Consider the following 20,890-nt stretch of genomic DNA (forward strand, 5'->3'; position numbering starts at 1 on the left):
TGTGTCCTGCTGGGGGGACCTGTGCCCCTGTCAGAACACAAAATCTCAGTGGGGAGATCACCACACTAACATTGAATGTGTTAGTATGGCGATCTGTAAATTATTTTTCATTCCGCTCGCTGGGTTGAATGAAATGAAAACTTCTGGTGTGTACCCAGCATTAAAAAGACCCTCTAGCAACAGGTTATTAGGCCAATTCCCACACCAGAGACCACTTGTAGAACCCTGAAACATGAGTAGTTGGGGGTACCAATCTTCACCGGCCAGAGAACTCCCCGCCAAATCCTGCCCAAGTCATACTTTAGGCCAGAGGTGTACTAATCCTTATGCATATTAGGCGTATTACACATCCCAGTTCACCCAATAATGGAATGTCCAGTCAGTGCCTGATTTTCTAAATATTTTACAAAATTGAGCTAGTGGCACAACAGTTTTCCAAAATGAAGATCACATTATCCTGCATAGAGAGGTTGGCTACCAGTACTCTGAGCCTCTGCTTGGCTGCTCTCACAGTCTATTGATCTGGGGTATATTTCACAGGCCAAGCTATGGCCCACAGAAGAGAATCCACATGGCAATCTTACCACCAAAAACTGGAGTCCTTCATGGCTATCTCTTTCCATGCACTGCTTTTCTAGCAGCTCCTACCAAACTCTTTATACCCTAGCTATGAAAAAGTCAGGTCGAGATAGGGTGGGGACCACACTAAAAGGGACACTAACCCAGTTACATTTGAACAGGAAATTGCAAGAAAACTTCATTTATGAGAAGATCAATCAATTTTTCTAAGGACATGCCAGTCCTTAGAAAAATTGATTGATCTTCTCATAAATGAAGTTTTCTACAAAATATCACATTTTTGTTCTTAGGTGCTTTACAATTGTGCTAGGTACCCCAATTGCTGCAGGGCTATGAAGCCAGCAGAGTGCTATGAAAATTAATGGAAGAAAAATATATAAGTAGAGGAAAGCCATGTCTTGTGGCCTGTCAAAGGTAGACAGTTGTATTTTCTAATCACAGAGGAATCTGTAGGACACCACAGGCTCCACATCATAGCCTATATTTTACCAATGAAGTGTAATATGCAGAGTGCAGCATGGAGTGCCTCTTTAGTATCCAGTGGACAACAGGTAGTTCTCTGCTATACAGAGCCCTTGAATAGTCATTCCACATTGTATAGAGATTTGATCCATACCACCCTGATCTGTCATAATTGCTTCTTGTGTGGACAGCTAAAAGACTTGAAATCGTTCATTCCAATGCAAAAATCTGACTGCCGGATTAGCCAATTAGTTTTACTTTGGAAAAAATGACATTAGCTTTATCTGTAATGTATACTCTGGAGGCTAGATATAAATGAACATCAAAATGTATGTAATTAAGGTAAGCATACCATTAATTAACACATCCCACCACATACGGAACATATTTTGTAGGTTGTCTGCCAATTTAATATACTTAAACTAGCACAATGATGATAATAATATACTTACTTCTACAACATGTAATTTAAAATATTTCACACAGTTACACAGCATAGCTGTGTGTTCAATTATTGCTTATAAAAGGATTTCTTATTATGTTTACATGAGACTAGAAAATAGTCAACTGATTTGTAGTGATTTGTGAGAATATATTTTAAAAGACAAACTCTACATGTTTTCGACTTTATTTAAAGAAAATTTAGACCGATGTTCTGTGCTCATCATCCCCCTTGCATCATGTATAGGTAAAAAATGGAAACTGGAGAAAAGAGAGTGAGCACAAAGTTGGACTTGTTGCCAACAGTAACTGATTAAATCACCTCTCACTTCGAAAAATTAGGAATCCTGACTGGTTGGTTTAGTCGAGGACTAGGGATGCACCGATACCGAATATTTTCATGAGTACTTGAACTTGTGAAAATGCTCCTGATACCTGAAACTGATACTTTGTGGAGCTATTTGTGGTGATGCTAATTGCACTGCAAAGGTTAGCATGGGATTTGAACAGGAATGTGATTCCTGTCCAAATCGCATGTGGTTTCCCCACTGCTCCTGTGTGAACCCAGGCTTGTTATATCACACAGGAGCAATGCGAGAAACCTCCCTGCATGGATCCCAGGCTGACCGGAGAGTGGACATGTGGGGATGTATACTATGAAGGCAGTTGCTCCATATTCTCAGCAGTAGGAGAGAAGTGATAGCTGTGGGAATTTGAAATCCCTGCCGATTTTTCTCCTCTCCTTGCAGCTTTGACAGTGCAGGTACCCAATCCCACTTCCACTTCGATAGCCTAGGCGATTGGAAATGGAAGTTGTCCTCCTTCCTTCCCTCCCCGAAGTCTTGTGGGACACGTGACAGGTCCCAGAAGACGATGGGGCCATTCAGGAAGCGCAGTGCTACTCGCACATGCGCAATGGGCACCCGGCTGTGAAGTCACAAGCTGTCACAAGCTGTCACGGCAGGGTGCCCACACTGAAGATGCCGGCGACTGGAATACAGGATGGACGGTGAAACGGGCAGCAGCGGGGGTAACACGGGATCGAGGGATAGGTGAGTGGGTGTTTTTTTAAAAGTTAGCAGCAACAGCTTTTGTACAGAGTGAGTGAAACTCCGCTTTAAGTGCCCGGTCACACAAGTACGATTTCGGGTGTGATTTGCGAATTGAAATTGCACCTGAAATCACATCTAATGAATGTGAATGTCAGTGTCTTAACATGTGCAATTTGCTGCAGCGAGATTTCTCAAGTAGTTCTTGCACTACTTTTTCTGCAGTTTTGTCGCGATTTCACATACATATAATGGTAATCGCGCTGCAAATTACAAGAACTCATTGAAAATCTTCACAAGTAGCAATAAAGTCTTCAGAAATCGTGCTGAAATTGCACACCAATCGCGCAATTTTAAATTGCAGTGGTGTGACCAGTGACTAACTGTCCAATCAGAAGGCAATAGGATGACAAAGCTGTACTGTCTAAAAGCTGAAGTTTGTCTAAAACAAAACAAAAAATCCCTACAATTCTAGTCACATCATTTACCTGTAATGTCCTAAATGTCCTATGTTGTGCTGGCAACTGGATAATAATCAATAATCAAACATATAATCAATAATCAAACATATTCATTCCTATTATCTTCTATAACCAGCTGGAACTTCAGTTCAAATTGAACCGGGAAACAGCTGTATAGACAAATGAAATATATATGTCAAAGTATTGGTATTTTGTCTTCCTTCAGTCCAGATTTAAAGAATGCAAAGCCAGATTGTGACCTGTCTTTTCTCTACTGCTTAAAGCTGACATTTAACTAAAACAAAAATAGTTTCAGTCCCATCACTTACCTATAATGAAGAATGGTTCACATTGTGCAGGCAGCTGGATCTTGGAGAAATCTTCACTGCAGGGATGCCAGTCCTCTTCCTGTCTCTGAACTTCCAGTTTACAATGGTTAACAGCTTTGGGTGTTCAGGCAGACGATCTTTGAATGGGGGAGAGAATCCTGTGACCGAACAGACTCTCCTGCCATTCACAGATCATGTTACAAGCAGTGTAATCAATGAAAGAACGTTTCTCAATGCAGGAGGAGGAAGGAGGGGGCGTGTCTGTACTGCTGTTCTGCCTGAAGACCCAAAGCTGTTAACCAATGCAGCCCTGGAAGTTCAGAAACAGGAAGAGGACCGGCATCCCTACAGTGACGATTTCTGCAGGATCCAGCTGCCTGCACAATGTGAACCATACTTCATTATAGGTAAGTGATGGGACTGAAACTAATTTTGTTTTAGTTAAATGTCAGCCTTAAGCAGTAGAGGAAAGACAGGTCACAATCTGTCTTTGCATTCTTTAAATCTGGACTGAAGGAAGACAAAATACCAATACTTTGACATATATATTTCATTTGTCTATACAGCTGTTTCCCGGTTTAATTTGAACTGAAGTTCCAGCTAGTTATAAAAGATAATAGGAATGAATATGTTTGATTATAGATGATTAGAACCAGCATAAGTTAAACATTTGTATAACAATTATTCATTGAAAATATAAGAGGACCGAATGAAGAAAATTCTCTGCAAAAATCAATTGCTAGGCATTTCTAATGTGGGCACCGCAGTTCACCGGGGGAACATTGGGTTCTCCATGGAAACATGGACACATCTACAAAGCAGTTTAAAAAGCAGTTCAAGCAAAAGGCCTCACTTTCAACTTTGGCAGAGACACAGTGGGACTTTACACACCATAATAGCTTGTTTTGTTTTCCCTTTTTGCTTGTGATGTTCATGGCAAGGGTTAAGCAGGGAATTGTTAAGGATTTGCTGGTTTCTGAGCTCAGCTGACGACCTACACTCAGCTTCTTGAAAGCAACACAGAAAAACAAGAACAATGAAATAAAGACATCCAATCCACTTAAAAAACAGGGTGCTAGTTCAAAATAAGAGGCTCAAGATATCGCTGAATATAACCAATGAACACATTTACCTCATCCCATAAAGTGTATAGCCAAAACCTTTTTTTAAAAAATTTAATAGCATAAGGAAGAGTTAAAACTAGGGTTGCACCGATACCATTTTTAATTGGCAAGTACGAGTACCGATACTTGTGCTGAAGTACTTGCCGATACCTTTGTGGTGCAATTTGAGCCCATACAAAAACAATGGCTCAAATCTCACTGCAAATTGCACCACACCCGCAGGGAAACCGCATGTGATTCGGACAGAAATTGAACCACATTCCTATCCTTATCACTTGCGGTTCTTTGCAATGTGATTTGAGATCATTCATTTTGTATTGGCTCAAATCGCTTTCAGGTATCAAAGCATTTGCACAAGTGCGACAACTGCTTAGTATCGGCGCCGATACTGATACCGGTATTGGTACAACCCTAGTTAAAACCCCTGGCAGGTTATTTTTTGCCATCTTTTTTTTTTTTTTACTGGGGAGAATTCCATTAATTCCTGTCCTGGAGATGGAACAGGATAAGACAGGAAATATCCACTAAGTGGACAGTTGTCACTGGAACATGTGTCCCCATTCAATCATTATCTTAGGTCCTTGCTCTCGTGACTACTCTAAAAGTTTGTATTTCTCCCACTTTCTGTCTTGGTGGAAGTGGTCACCGGGACTAATAGAAAAGGTGAAGCTCCCTGGTAGGGACATGGACCGCAATAAAAATACCCTTCACCACTGTATCTTGAACTAAAAACAAACTTTATGCTGTTACAAACTCGTAAATTACAGTATTGTAGGTTGTATGCCATTGTTTCTAACACAAATCCAAAAAAGTAAGGTGTTGTGTTTTCATATATAAGTAAAGCTTTTAGGTCATCATCAATCCAAGGTGTGTAATATACCCATTTGGCCATATTAGGTCAATGATGTAACTAGCATTCCCGCACTTTTATGTACGTGAAGCTGCAGGGCAGGGAATGTCCTGGCCACCGTTGACTGGGTGGCAGTAGGCAGGAGTAATTGCTTCCTTCTGGTTTGGTCTCAACCCAATTATGGACCAACTCAGGCTCATCTTTACTCAGGAACATAAAAGCACAATTTTATTAATAAACAGAGGGAAGGCTATAACATTAGTTTTTTGCTATGTCCTTGCTGGAGATTTCCTGTTGTCAGTGAACAGACAAAGATGATAAATCTCCCCGTCAAGGACACAAATACAAGCCTCACTTTGGATTATAACGCTGTAGGGTGGTACTTTAGTCCTTTATTCTCTCTCCAATCAGTCCACAGTAGTCTTAAAGATCTTTGGTCTGGGAAAAGCTACAACAGAGTGTCTAAACACAACACATCACAACTACACCCGAACCACAAGGTGGGAAGGCAAAAAGCTTTGGGGACCCAGCGCCATCCATCCATTCATCCCTTTAATGAAATATAAACCTGATAGAAGATCCAAACCTATGTTTTGTCTGAACTTGCACGCCAATGCCTGCATCCCCTACCAATACCAACAAAAACCAGGAGCACATGCTACCACCGATCAGATGGTCTGTTCGCTAGTTCTGGTTTACCACCTTTCCTGCACTTCTCTATAGTTTACTGAAGCCACCCATCACAGTTATGGTCCAGAAAGGGATGACTACAGCCATCAGGTTGTTCACTATTGGTATAACAGAACACCCCCCAGTTTTCATGGGGTCCAAATGTAATAGGGTTTTGGTTGCAAGCATGGAGGGTTCTCGTCTCACCTAATCATAACTTATCTGGTTAACCTACATGCAAGAAGAGAATGGCTAACCTATAGAATTCTAAATTAGTTAACCTGAGAATTATGTTGGTGCCTATCCACTAACCTACATCATGATGGCTGACAGCACATCCTACATGAAGTAAAGTACTGAATACTTTTAATGAATCGTAGGAGCTAAACTCTTACTTTTGGATTATCGATATTAGAAATGATACTGCGTGGTGCAATGTGCTAATAAAATAGCGCATGCACTTTTTTCTTTGCTTTGTTAGGCAGCCCATTTAAATGAATAGGTTGCTGCAACCCACATTAATGCACTGCGACAGTATCAATCCAGCCTTAGAAATAATTTCAGCAACTGCCATGGCTCGGAGGTTGACAATTCTAATAAAATAGCAAATGTAAAAAGGGTGTTTGTTAAAGATTAGATGGAGGAGTACATCACTCTAGCAAGTGCAAACCTGATTTCAAGCCACTATGGGAATTGTTTGGTTTACACTGCCCTCTAGAGTATCAAAAGTAATATAGGCTTCTTTGGTTAAAACATGAAGCATCTGCTTACTTACGGACATCATTTAAACTTATGCTGCTTATGTTGGTTCTTTAGACTTATTGGCCTTTTTGTTTTTGAGATAGCAGTAGCCCTTGTTCAGATTTTGGACTCTTCAGCCTAATGAATGTCCTGTAGACCTAAGAGATACTTGTGGATATTTCCTTGGAGAATTTGGTGTCAACAGTCATTTTATGCACACTAAAGGTTTTCTCTACCAACATGAAAAGATTGACCAGCAAAAAGATGTCTTGTATGATGGGAAAAAAAACTTACACAATTCTTAGGAAGAAGAATAACCCACTCAGAGCTGTACACTTCTTACCTATCTCAGGTCTATTGACACCACCCAACCCGACTATCTGGCTGCTGCAAACTGAGATTAGAAAGCAGCCTTGACCTTAGTTTTAGCCCGATAAGGTAAGTAGTGTTGCAAGTGTTGGTTACCACCCCCATCTAAGAATTTTTGTGCCACCACCATTGTATCTTGAGGGCAGTCATGTCTTGCATGCATGTTTGACTGAGCTAGTACATTTATAAATGGCTCTGAATTGAAAGTTCTACCTACAGCACTATAATATCTGCATATGGCCATGCCCAATGGTAAGAGATGGGTTCAGCCTGGGATTTTTCCATATTTAAATAGAAATTACCTAACACTGACACATTTCAAAACTTTTTAAAGCCTGCAGGGGGCTGCCACTCTATACCATCCCTTCACCATCAATAGTTAAATCCAATCACTGCCTTAAATATACATCAAATAAATGAGAAGTTAATTTCTGTGTATCAGACAGGACAATTGTATACCAGAGGCAATATCACCTGTAACTGAAACATTTTGAATCTTTTATACATCAGTGAATATTTTTGAGTAAAAACACAGTACAAAAAAAGAAGGAAAAAGAAAGAATTGGTAATGTTTCAATTACTCAGTCCTTTAACATAATGATTAAATTAAATCATGTTTTTTAAATCATACAGTGCATGTACCACATCCATATGATGTGACATCAGCTCAATACAGGTCTGATAGAATCAATATATGCTACAGGAATTCAGTTACACCCACCTTACCACTGATGTCATTAATTGCTACATGAACAAAGATAGATGCCTCTTCCATACCTTCTAGGTACACATGTCGATAACCTACAGGAGGAAAGCACAAGGAAGATTAATAGTAATTTTCCATTTCAGCAATAATAGGAACATGCATTATTTATGGAGGGCCATTGATCGTCTATGTTGCTACAAGCAAGACACTATTAAGTACAATACCCAGTATGAAGTCCATAAAAAGGAAGAAAAATGGAAGGATTGATCCTTTTGGAACGCTGGGATGAAAGCCAAGTAAGGTGGCCCATAGATGTGCAACTCCATCTCAAGTTTCCAATAACAGAGAATCAAAGAAAATATTGGTACAGCAATTTTAACCATCCTGCGTGATGGTCAGGATTATACATCACCTGCTCCATATAGCGCAAAACAAGATTATGGGAACAGGAATAGCCCTAAAAAGTTTGCAACCAGGGGCGGACTGACAACGCATAGGGCCCCTGGGCAATAGGAGATCATGGGGCCCCTGTGTCCTTGCCCACACCCAAAAAGCCTATGAAAAAGGTACCAGGGGCATCTCATGGGGTCCCCTACTGACCCCGGGCCCTCGTTCAGTGCCCGAGTGTTCAAATGGTCAGTCCGCCCCTGTTTGCAACACAGGATTAATAGCCTGATTATCCTTTGACCATCCATTAAAACACACTAGAGTAACGAAGGGGTTTATTGTTTCTTTTATGCCCAACCTGCCCTCCTTTGTAGGAAAAAGTGAAATATAAACAGATGAACAGGCACTTACAGGATTGTCCCAAGAAAACTAAATTTGGCCAAGGAGATTTCTTGGCTGGAGTACCCAAAAAACAAAAAGAAGCCGGAGGACTGTTTGGCACACCAGTGTTTAAGTTTAAAATGTATATATTTTATTGCTTTCTGTGTCCCCACTGGGTAGGTTCAACTTCTTTCTGAGTGACCATTGTCACAGTAATCAGAGTTAAAGCTTCCAATCGGGAAGTTGACAACTGGCTCAGAGTGGATGGCCCAACATTTTGTAGATATTATCCCTCAATACCTGTTGTGTCTCCAAGGCAGAAAATAAATTAAACTCTCAAAAACATAAAGAAAGAATCATTTAAACAGAATTCTCAATTACCATAGTGCTTTATTATGTACAAACCTTAAAGCAAATTAAATTCTCTTGAATGAGACAGGGGCAAAAAATAAACTGATAGGGGTTTTACCTATATACTACATTAAAAAAAAAACAAAAACAAAAAAAAAAAACTTTGGCTATACATACAGTACACATTAAATATGAGTCTTGGGTACACATAATTCTCAACAAGCATAATCCTACAACATACAGTTGTGTTCAAAATAATAGCAGTCACACATCACTAACCTGATCAATCACTGTTTTTGGTAGAAATGATGTTTCTACATGGCAAAATATTTACTAGCAGGTGTAGTAGAGTAATAGAAATCCAACAGACCCAACAGTCATGACATGCATGCTGCTGATTCTGTGTAATTGAATCACTAATTGAAAGGGGCATGTTCAAAATAATAGCAGTGTGGAGTTCTATTAGTGAGGTCATTCATTCTTTGAAAAACAGGTGGCAATTATTGCCCTTATTTAAGAAAGGAAGGCAGCAAATGTTGTACATGCTGGTTACAGTGCATTTCTCTCTGAAATTCTGAGGAAAATGGGTCGGTCCAGACATTGTTCAGAAGAACAGCGTACCTTGATTAAAAAGTTGATTGGAGAGGGAAAAACTACCATTCGAATGGATAGAAGAATAGCCAAATTGGCAAGGACTTAGCCAACAATCAGCTTCAGGAAGATCAAAGAAGGCCTAAAGTTACCTGTGAGTACTGTTACAATTAGAAGACGCCTATGTGAAGCCAAGCTATCTGCAAGAAGCCCCCTGCAAAGTCCCACTGTTGAAAAAAAGACGTGCTAAAGAGGTTACAATTTGCCAAAGAGCACCTTGACTGGCCTAAAGAGAAATGGCACAACATTTTGTGGACTGATGAAAGTAAGATTATTCTTTTTGGGTCTAGTGGCCGGAGACAGTTTGTCAGACGACCCCAAACACTGAATTCAAGCCACAGTACACTGTGAAGACAGTGAAGCATGGTTGTGCAAGCATCATGATATGGGGATGTTTCTCATACTACAGTGTTGGGCCTATTTATCGCATACCAGGGATCATGGATCAGTTTGATTACATCAGAATACTTGAAGAGGTCATGCTGCCTTATGCTGAAGAGGAAATGCCCTTGAAATGGGTGTTCCAACAAGACAACGACCCCAAACACACCAGTAAACGTGCAACATCTTGGTTCCGAGCTTCTCGTCTTCCCTCCTGCCCGCGCCCCCCCCCCCCATCCTATCCATCACTACTAACATCACCACCATCAATCCCGCCCCGCAAGCCAAAGTCCTTGGAGTCATTCTGGCTCTAACCTCTCCTTCCAACCTCATGTCAAATCACTCACAAACACATGCAGACTCCACCTCCGCAATATCGCCAAAATACGCTCCTTCCTTACCCCAGACACCACTAAACTACTTGTGCACTCCCTGATTATCTCACGCCTTGACTACTGCAACTCCCTCCTCACCGGCCTACCCCAGTGCAGGCTCTCCCCGCTTCAGACCATCCTCAACTCAGCGGCTAGACTCATCCACCTCACCACCCGCTCCACCTCTGCCACCCCCCTCTGCCTCTCCCTCCACTGGCTCCCTATCGCCCAACGCATCAAATTCAAACTACTCACTCTGACCTACAAAGCCATTCACAACACTGCCCCTAACTACCTCACCAACCTGATTCCCAAGTACCACCCTACCCGTACCCTTCGCTCTTCACAGGACCTCCTTCTATCTTGCTCCCTGGTCTCCTCCTCACACGCACGTCTGCAAGACTTCTCCAGGTCCTCCCCCATCCTCTGGAACTCACTACCCCAATCCATCAGACTGTCACCTTCCCTCCTCACCTTCAGGCGCTCCCTGAAAACCCACCTCTTCAGGGAAGCCTACCCCACCCTCACCTAACTGCTGCTCTCCTTCATTCCTCCTACCACTCCATCCCCCACAGCCACTTCCTCCTGTACCACTACCCCCTCCCTCCTAGATTGTAAGCTCGAAAGAGTAGGGCCCTATAACCCCTCGTGTGCTGTTTGTAGTTGCTGTAATGTTTCATGTATTGTCCCCCCCTCTATTGTACAGCGCTGAGCAAACCCTTTGGCGCTATATAAACTCAATGTAATGTTCCAGACCAACAAGATTGACGTTATGGAGTGGCCAGCCCAATCCTTGGATCTTAATCCAATAGAAAACTTGTGGGGTGACATCAAAAATGCAGTTTCTGAAGCAAAACCAAGAAATAGAGAAGAACTGTGGAATGTAGTCCAATCATCCTGGGCTGGAATACCTGTTCACAGGTGCTAGAAGTTGGTTGACTCCATGCAACACAGATGTACAGCAGTTCTCAGAAACAGTGCTTATACAACTAAATATTCATTAAGTGATTCAAAGGAAAGCAAAATCTTCAAACATTTTTCAGTTTATATAGTGAATGTTTGAGTTTGTAAAGAAGAATACAAACACTGCTATTTTTTTTGAACAGTCTAATATTCACTTTTCTTCAATTTGTTTTAGAGGAACAACACAAATTTGATATACTTTTCTTCATGTTTTGATTTGGAATAGAATGTGTAGTGTTCCCAATGCATTTGTGTGTATGGAAATAAAAGCTATTAGAAGGATTTTGAGCTTTATTCACTTTTTTCAACACACTGCTATTATTTTGAACACAACTGTATATAAAACAGTATCTTCTTTATTGAAGGGAACTTGAAAGTACACAGTTTTTCTAATGCAATCCCACCACAAGTGGCAGGAAAGTAGGGGGAAGGGGGAGAACACAGCCCACACTGCCTCCCAGCTCTCTCCTCACCACTTTCAGCGCTGGGCTGGCTGGTATAGTGATGCTGCTGTCACTATTCCTGTCAGCTTTGCAACAAAAGGAGGGTGCCCCCATCCCTACAGTAAACCATTGCGCCCAGGGCAGCAGCCCCTCCTGCCCACCCCTGGCCTCATGCCATAGCTGGATAGTTTACATGTTAAAAATGACCATCTGCAACATAAGTCACACAATTCTACCATAATACTGGACAACCTGTGTTAAATGTTTTAGAGAATGCTGAGAAAAAAATGGGTACAATCCAACAAATACGCAGTTCTAGCATATACCATAAAACTGCTTTAGTTTGATAAAGAAAACGTGGTAATGTCTTGGAGCATGAGCAATTACTGAAACCAGCATTGCTACATTACAAAAAAGTAAGGTCATGGATATTGGGCAGCAATTGCAGTCATGTTCCCAGTCCCACATTCAAGGACCTGCCAGCTTTTTTTATGACCAAAAATAATTGCTGGTTTGACCCCACTAGCAATTAGAAAACTGAATAAAAATTATGAAAACAAGAATTTTTGAACAAAATTCTATTGGTGTATGGCCAGCTTTAGATGTGATGCTGAAATGAACCCTTCTGTCACCAAGAGCAATGACATACAGGCATTTGAATGTCATCATGGCCCCACAGTAACAAAAAACAGACCGAATACTGTTTGTTGGCCAGATGTTGTTACTGTGATAGCAGTAATGAGGAGGACTACAGGCAGACAAACATAGGACATGAACAAGACAAGGCCACACAGAGCAGGAGAAAGACACTGGAGCAAGCAGACATCAGAGAAAAGTTGGATTGAAAAATAAGAAAAATGCGACTTGAGATGGCAGATATTAGAGGAAGTCAGGATAGTAATAAGATGTGATCACATGGGCTTTAGGCACTGTGATTTTGGCACTGCAGCATTTATAGTTGGACCAGGGGCGGACTGACAACTCATGGGGCCCCCCGGGCAATAGGAGATCATGGGGCCCCTGTGTCCTCACCCACACTCAAACCACACCCAAAAAAGCCTATGAAAGGTACCAGGTGCATCTCATGGGGCCCCCTACTGACCCTGACCCTACTGGCAGTGCCCGAGTTCTCGAATGGTCAGTCCGCCCCTGAGGTGGACTATTATGAAACAGCACTGGTGACAAGGTATGTAACGGCACAGTATTTCACTACAAACTACAAGGCTTCCTCTGAGTGGCTGAGATGGAAAGGTAGGTATTTCATAAATATACAAGGCTTCCTGTAAGTGGCTGAGCAGCACAATTTTGTTTTTAGGCTCCATGCACACTAGTGTTTTTTTCTGCTCCTAGAAACTAAATAGAGTTATCCTATGTGCCCTTGCACCACTATTTTAGGCTAGAATGTTTTTCAAGCTTCAGAGTTTAGGAGCAGCAAAACTTTTTGGGAGCATTTTTCTGGCAGTTCCTAAATGCTACTAAAACGCTCCTAACAGCTTTTTTCTTTTTTCCCCCCTACATGTACTGTAAAAACGTTTTTTTCCTAAACACTTTTAAAATGCTACTAAAATGTTAAACATTCTATTATGTGTGTTTTTTCCAGCATTTTTTGAGCTTAAAAAAATGTTAGTGTGCATGGAGCCACAAAGTGGGAAGTCGCTGTAAAGCGGCTGAAATGCAGCACAGTATACTGTACGTTGATTATATTGTATGTATATTACATGCTGACAACAGGCACATTTCCTAGTAGTGGAAATGGTTTGTTTGGGCTGTCTTGGCCCAAACAAACTATTTAAAGTGACATGAAATCTGGAGTTAGGCTTTAAGTAGTAGATGTGTATAGATTCGTTTTGGAGTATAAGGATATAGTTTAGGGTCTGTCTGAGGGTTAAGGGCAAGAAAAGGTTAAATGTTAGAAATAGAAAGCCTGCCATGAAAATGGCAGTACAGCCGTACAACAAAGAATGAAAAAAGGTAAAATGAAGTAGTCAGTTAGGATACACCAGGGGCGGACTGACAACTCATGGGGCCCCCGGGCAATAGGGGGTCATGGGGCCCCTGTGTCTTTGCCCAAACTCAAAAAAGCCTATGAAAAAGGTACCAGGGGCATCTCATGGGGCCCCCTACTGACCCCGGGCCCTCGGGCAGTGCCCGAGTTTCCAAATGGTCAGTCCGCCCCTGGGATACACAGTATAATAATAAACTGCATTGAATTTGAGTATGCATCTGAGTGACAGGTGATAGGGAGGAGAGATGAGTTTTCATAGTAAAATTTAGGATTGTTCTCAGTACAGAGAGGTCCGCATCTTGGCTTGGAGCGCCTAAAGGTAAATTCCTACATAGGATGAAGCAGAAGGCCTACCAGAGACATTGGAAATGAATGGGACAGAAGAGACTGTGAATACTGATTACTGACTCTGAGGATAGACAGCAAGGGGACAGATTTCTTGGTCCCCATTTGTCACATGTGCTCCTCTCCTGCCCTGCCAGTCACAGAGTGACAGTTCATCTGTCAGCAGTACAGCACCTGTCTCTATCCTGAGTGTTCCAGTGAACAGAGCACTGATGTCTGAAGTCACTTGGGAAGCAGACCAGGACCTTGCATAATGTCTTTCCCGATCAGCTGACACCAGACTGGCCTGGACATTTTAGCACTGGATTAACCCAGAAGTGGACAGAATCTTTATATTTTGACCAACTGTGAGCAAATCCCAGCTTCATTTTTTTGAAAAACAAAAACCGTATTCAATAGGAATAACAAAAGAAAAACTCACCTGGCATCATGCTGGTGAATGAAATCGTTCTCTGCCCAATGAAGTCCCGTCCAATTGGATCATGATCCCACACCAAGAACCGTATTAGAGAGACCTCTGGCATGTGTATAGTAAACACTAATGTTTCCTCCCACATTGGGTTAAAACCTACAAGCCAATGAAACGTTCACATATTAGCTTCAAAATGTTTTCGTATTCTTATGTATATAAAGCATAGTAACACTGTACTACTTTAGGGAAGTGATGAGGAATTTATCCATTTATTTATTTTTTTTTTTTTTTACACACTATGATTGCTTATACCAGTACATTTTTACTGAATGAAATTAATTCATTCAGTGTTTATTATTGGGGTTAGCTGTGATTGGCCACAGCTAATCACATGGTACAGATGGGTTGTGATTGTCCCTATCTGTACTATGTGATCACTGTGACCAATTACAGAGTTCAACACAATAGTACACAATTGATGGCATGAATAAAAGCTATCCATTGTGTACAATTGTCATGTGATCTGCTGTGATGGGTCACAGAGATCACATGGTACCAATTGGTCATCCGCTGTGTGTGGTGATGTCCACCCGGAACGATGCATGTCCTGTCTGGCCATCATTTGTCTATAGGTCAAGTGAGAACTGATGAAAGTCACTGTAAACATGTAGTTATGCTCTTACACCTCCACTGTACTACAGGGATAAAGGGGCCTGCTTATCCACCTCCATCCAGCCTACAGGACTGACCATTAGAAGATGGGCTTGAGAGGTTTGAGAGGGCGGTCCAGAGCATTGCTGGCTACCTTCCGCTTGGCTAGGATAGGAATATGTGAGATTGATCACCATCAGGAGCTCATCTTCAGCACTGGTGTAGTGAGAGGCCTTCGACCACCCTTAGTTCTTTTACACTTGTTTGCTGTCATAGGGATTTACTGCTGTCAGTATAGTTGTGCCTAAGGGGACTGCATATGCTAGAATGTATGTGACATACACCTGACTCCTGCACTATTTATGCAATATTGTACAACAGATTCTGGATGCCAAATAGTCACTTTTAATGAAATTCTTCTTCAGAAGTAGGTTGTGTGCAGGAAAGTATATGTAAGGGTAGAGTTTTATATTGTACAAATCAATGAGCTGAGGTTTGTACATGTCTGGTAGGCTCTTGCTTGTAGCACAGTAATTAAAGAATATTTCTTGTGAACAAGGACTGTGATATATATTACGGTGTACACACTGAATAGAGTCAAGTTTGAAGCCCCTCCCACTGTTAATGCAATTTTGCCAAACCCACAATTTGTGCATTGCCTAACTATTGTCCTCTGGGTACCCAAGGCTGAACCCTCCTCAGGAAAAAAAACTATCTACGGCCCTGCCCAATACATTATATATTTTCTGAAAGCAGACACTCCGCAGGGGTGTCAAACTGGCAGCCCTCCAGCTGTTCTGAAACTACAAGTCCCATCATGCCTCTGCCTTTGGGAGTCATACTTTTAACTGTCAGTCTTGCAATTCCTCATGGGACTTGTAGTTTGGCAACAGCTGGACGGCCGCCAGTTTGATACCTGTGCTCTAGAGAGTAAAACACTTATGGTTTCCAATTTTTTCTGTCAAACGGTATTAGTGCAATGGTTTATGAAATTAAACATTTCAGTAAAAAAATACACAGAAGTTAATTTTAGGGCACATAAATGCAATTTTCACCCAATTTTGTAAATAAAATATAAAAAATGAGATTGTGCTAAAGTAAATAGATATCAAATATGTTATGCTTTAAATCTGCATGCTTTAAATCTGCATGTGCCTTTGAAATGGTGACAAATGTAAATAAAAATATTACTCATATTATTCATAGACAATGCCTTGAATACAGGTCATCAGTTTACAGTTAAAGGATAAGTTCAGTTTAAAAAAAAACAAAATAAATGCACATTTTTTTGCAGGTAAAAATATGTGCATTTATTATTTTTTTCTGCAGCCTGGAATGCATTGCACCAGTGATCAACAGATCGCTGGTGCCATGCAGGACTCCTGCAGACTATCAGCATATCTGTGTGCCCATACATCCTGTACGGACAAGCAGATACAGTCTGACAGGAAGACTCTGTGAACTACCACAGCAATCCACAGCACCATGGTAATTCATTGAGAACTACAAGCCAACAGCCGCAAAGGCTGTCAGGACTTGTAGTTCATTCATTCACAGAATTCTGAATAAATGAGGCAGCCTTGTGGGAGGAGCCCCGCACAGCTGCGCTGTTTTTGAAAAGTGACAGCTAGTATGGGGAAATTCTCCCCGTACTGCTGTCACAGCGAGTGTGGGCAGGGGCGTCCCTAGGGTTGGTGTCACCCGGTGCAATAACACTTGGTGACACCCCCTCCGATAATCCCCGCAGAATGGATCAGATCTGCAGAATGGACCTCAATGGATCGGACTCCGATCCATTATGCTCCCCAATCTGCAGATCCGATCCATCATGCGGGGATCATCGGTATGCAACCTATATGGGGTGACACAGGACCCGCTCCACGAAAAGGTAAGTTGTAAAGAAAGCCGATGATCCCCGCAGGATGGATCGGATGTCTCCCTGTGTGGTAGGTATCACCCGGTGCGGCGCGCAGCCCCCGCACCTGCCTCGGGACAACACTGAGTGTAGGGATCGGGTAGAGCCCGCATGATCAGGAACATGTTACATGTTCCACCTTAAAAACGGTGGAACCAGGGGAGGACTGACAACTCATGGGGCAATAGGGGATCATGGGGCCCCTGTAACCTTGCCCAAACTCAAAAAAGCCTATGAAAAAGGTACCAGGGGCATCTCATGGGGCCCCCTACTGACCTCGGGCAGTGCCCGAGTTTCCAAATGGTCAGTCCGCCCCTGGGTGGAACATGCAACTTGTTCCCAAAGGTGAATTTATCTTTTAACCATAAATAATATGCTTAGTAGGATTGCTCTCACACTGCTGTGCATGGCCCCCGAGGCGTGCATTTAGGCTTTTACGTGCGTGTATGTGGGGTGCTCAACACCTTTTTCGGTGGGCATTTTAAGTGCTTGGGTGTAACTTTAATCCTTCACACTTTTTTTTTGCTGAACTTTTTTTTTCCTTCACATAGGGGACTCTTTATTGAGACATCAGGTGTCTAAAATACCCCTGAGGTCTCATCTGGCCTTCAGTTAAACTAATAAAAGTGCAACTTGCACTCCATTAGCTTCTGTGACACTAGGACCGAGAAGTGACAATTTACACGTTGGATCCGGGTCACTAGCAGGAAAGGGAAATCAGCAAAAAGATGTTCGTTGATCTCCTGCCCCTCTATCTGCTGGCACCCGCCATGCTGGTCCCAGGTCCAACTATCGCTGTGCAAAGCCAAGAAACATGGTTGGGGTGTGCAAAGGTGTGTAGAACAGTCACTTGTCAGATGTACACACGCTCCCGGCAGATGTGTAAACCCCCGAATAGGGTCAGAACTATTTTTTTTTTTATTGGGAAAGACTGCTGAGGGGGTACAACCACTGTCAGGTTTTTACTTCTTTCTGTGTACCCATTGGGAAGATTCAGTTGTCTGTTTGTTCTAGGTATCATTGTCTTTGGGACCTAAAGTGAGAAAATATAACATTTTGATTTATCACCAGTGCAGGAAGAGAGGAAATCCTTCAGTGGGGACATTTTTTCTGTTGACAACTGCCTAAGACACGTGTCAAACACAAGGCCTGCAGGCTGAATCCAGCCCACCGGGTCATTTCATGTGGCCCTTGCACCGCTCCTGCAGCTGTGGCACCCCCTCCTCTCCGCCCCTACCTTATCTCAGCAGTCTGCAGCAGGGAGGACGACAGAACTCCTTCACCAGATACTGCGCTTCTCTCTGCAGCCACGGAGAGGTTCGTCTCTGCCCCTCCATTGGAGCAGTCGGTAGCAGAGAGAAGAACAGCACTCCTCCTACAGATCCTGCACCTCTCTGTGCAGCCATAGCATCCCCTCTTCTCTGCCTCCCCCGATCTCAGCATTGAGCATACTCTGGCAGCTGACTGCAGCCCTCCTCTGGTCCTTCTCCAGACCATGCACTCTCTGCTTCCCAGTTCCACCAACAGTTTGTTCCCGGCAGCAGCACAAGGTCAGGGGGTGCAAGGGTGGGGGACTCGATTTCTGATGGCAGGGGGGCTCTTGATATTTGATGTAAGGGGGGTGGGGTGCTTTGGACATCTAATCTTACAAATACAACTGGCCCTTTGAGGGCAACCATAATGCTGATGTGGCGCACGACTGAGATTGCGTTTGACACCGCTGGCCCGGCCCAAGAGGTCATTTCCCTTTGGAGAGATTTCCTCTTCTTTTCTGTTGTGTCCACCGGAAATCAAGGGAAGCGTCTTTACAATAAGAAAGATGGTAAAAAAAACTGATAAAGCTCTGACCCAGCACTACCTTATCCAAAAGTGGAAAAAAGTTTTGGTTTTAGATATATTTTAAATATGACAAAGCATAACAACAGTGTAACTGATATGTTGGTTCTTATTTCATGATATTTCAGGATTTGTAAATTCATGTACACCTCAATCCACATCCAGGATTGATACATATACACCCATCCAAAGCCACAGAAAACAAATCCCCTGGCTGGGCTGTTGCTTACCATTGTCATCCACAACTCGAGTTTGTTCTTTAAAGCAGTCCACAGGTAAACCAATGATCTCAACTTCTACAAATGGATCGATGATCTGAAACATAAGAACACAGCTTTTAGACCAGGGAAGGTACTTTGTATTAAAGCAATTCCTTATATCTGACATGGATGTCACATTCCACAGTCAACACCACTTCTTATACAAAATGTATCTTGACATAAGGAGAGGACTGCCGATAGCCGGCATTTCCTTGTTTACATGACATCAGCTGTGATTGGACACAGCTGATCACATGACAGAGCTGATGTCATCTGCTATTTACTCTGATTGGTGATCTTCTGTGTCCCAGGGACACAGAGCACCACTGATTGCTGCACCGTGCACCCCCGTGGGCATGCATGCGCAGTTAGAGTGGGAGGACATCATATGACGTCCTCCCAGAATGAGAGAACCGCCACCCGTCCATCATTTCCCTATATGGCGGGCGGGAGGCAGTTAAGAATAAAGTAGTAGTAAACCCCAAAACAAAAATTAATATATTGCAGTTTACTAAATCTAAATCATGGTTGCAGCATTTGTTTTCTTTTTCTTAACTTTATATTTTCATGGTGATCCAGCCAGTAAGACACTTCCTCTCTTACCTTCGGTTCACATCTGTGTGGGTGGTGCCACTGTGGGATCCGTATAAATACCTGCAGCCATACCACCCACACAGAGGAATACGGGACCTGCAGGCGGGTGCCATTAATTCTAATGGCATGCTGCCTGCATTGGAAATCGCAACCGTACTGGGAACCTCAGTTTCCATGCGAGCTGCAATTTCCCAAGTAGTGCAGGGACTTCCGCCTTGTGTGTCCAGGGGCACAGGAGTCCATTCAAATGAAAATCATGGCCCGCACATATGTGAACCAGGGGTTAGGGTGGCTCCACTGAACTGCAGGAGCAAGGTGGAAACCTTTGCAGAGCAGCATTGTTAATCTGGGGGAGGGTAATGTTAGATGCACTAACCAATTAAATGGATTTGACTAATAGATTAAAGCTGAACTCCGGCTAACACTTTATAAGCAGTTAAAGCAATAGTTTTTTTTTTTTTGGGATAGAGGGTTTACCTAAATAAATAAAAGCTGATCATTGTAAGCACCCGTCAGTGTTAAATGGTTTGTCTCAACCCTATAACTGACACTTTTTCTAGGCAGCTTGGTCTGTTAAAAGAAGTTGAAGATAACACGGACTTATGCATTGAGGCATAGAAAACAATGGTAATGATATGATAGTGAGCTTATATGCATCTTTTTGGAATCTTTTAAAAGAAGAGGTACACAATACAAAGAAAAGATGTTCATGGTGGTGAACAAAACAACTAGGTGACCCAATTTTCATGGAAATGTCTCTAGACTAGAAAAGAAAGCTTTTTCCCTGAGTATTAAGAGGTTCATTCTGGTTAGGATCTGGATATATGGAACAGATTGAGAACACCAGTTTAGCCCTATAACCCAGACAGGGTATGGTGGGGTAAGATATAGAAGGGTTAGGTGCATAAAAAGGACAATTGGACGGAGATAGGGTGAGAGCAGGGGCGGACTGACCATTTGGAAACTCGGGCACTGCCCGAGGGCCCGGGGTCAGTAGGGGGCCCCATGAGATGCCCCTTGTACCTTTTTGATAGGCTTTTTTGAGTTTGGGCAAGGACACAGGGGCCCCATGATCTCCTATTACCCGGGGGCCCCATGAGTTGTCAGTCCGCCCCTGGGTGAGAGGCTGATCCGTGAGGTGCTCAATAAGAGATCTGATTT

The 20,890-nt window shown here is 42.6% G+C and overlaps 1 protein-coding gene across 2 annotated transcripts in view; it reads right to left on the reverse strand.

The window, feature by feature from the left end:
* The window catches only part of LOC149456878 (1-phosphatidylinositol 4,5-bisphosphate phosphodiesterase eta-2-like), a 225,061-nt gene that overhangs the window by 33,424 nt on the left and 170,747 nt on the right, over positions 1-20,890 (reverse strand). For both annotated transcript variants that reach the window (XM_089684347.1, XM_089684346.1), the window contains exons 16-18: positions 19,106-19,190; positions 14,483-14,629; positions 7,796-7,875 (exon numbers count right to left, since the gene is read on the reverse strand). In XM_089684347.1, coding sequence (XP_089540473.1) covers positions 7,796-7,875; positions 14,483-14,629; positions 19,106-19,190 — 312 coding nt within the window. The remainder of the gene's footprint in view (positions 1-7,795; positions 7,876-14,482; positions 14,630-19,105; positions 19,191-20,890) is intronic.

The sequence above is a fragment of the Staurois parvus genome, unplaced genomic scaffold, assembly GCF_062004578.1.
Source record: "Staurois parvus isolate SC_StPar_1 unplaced genomic scaffold, SC_StPar_1.0 ptg000346l, whole genome shotgun sequence".
NCBI classification, from domain to species: domain Eukaryota; kingdom Metazoa; phylum Chordata; class Amphibia; order Anura; family Ranidae; genus Staurois; species Staurois parvus.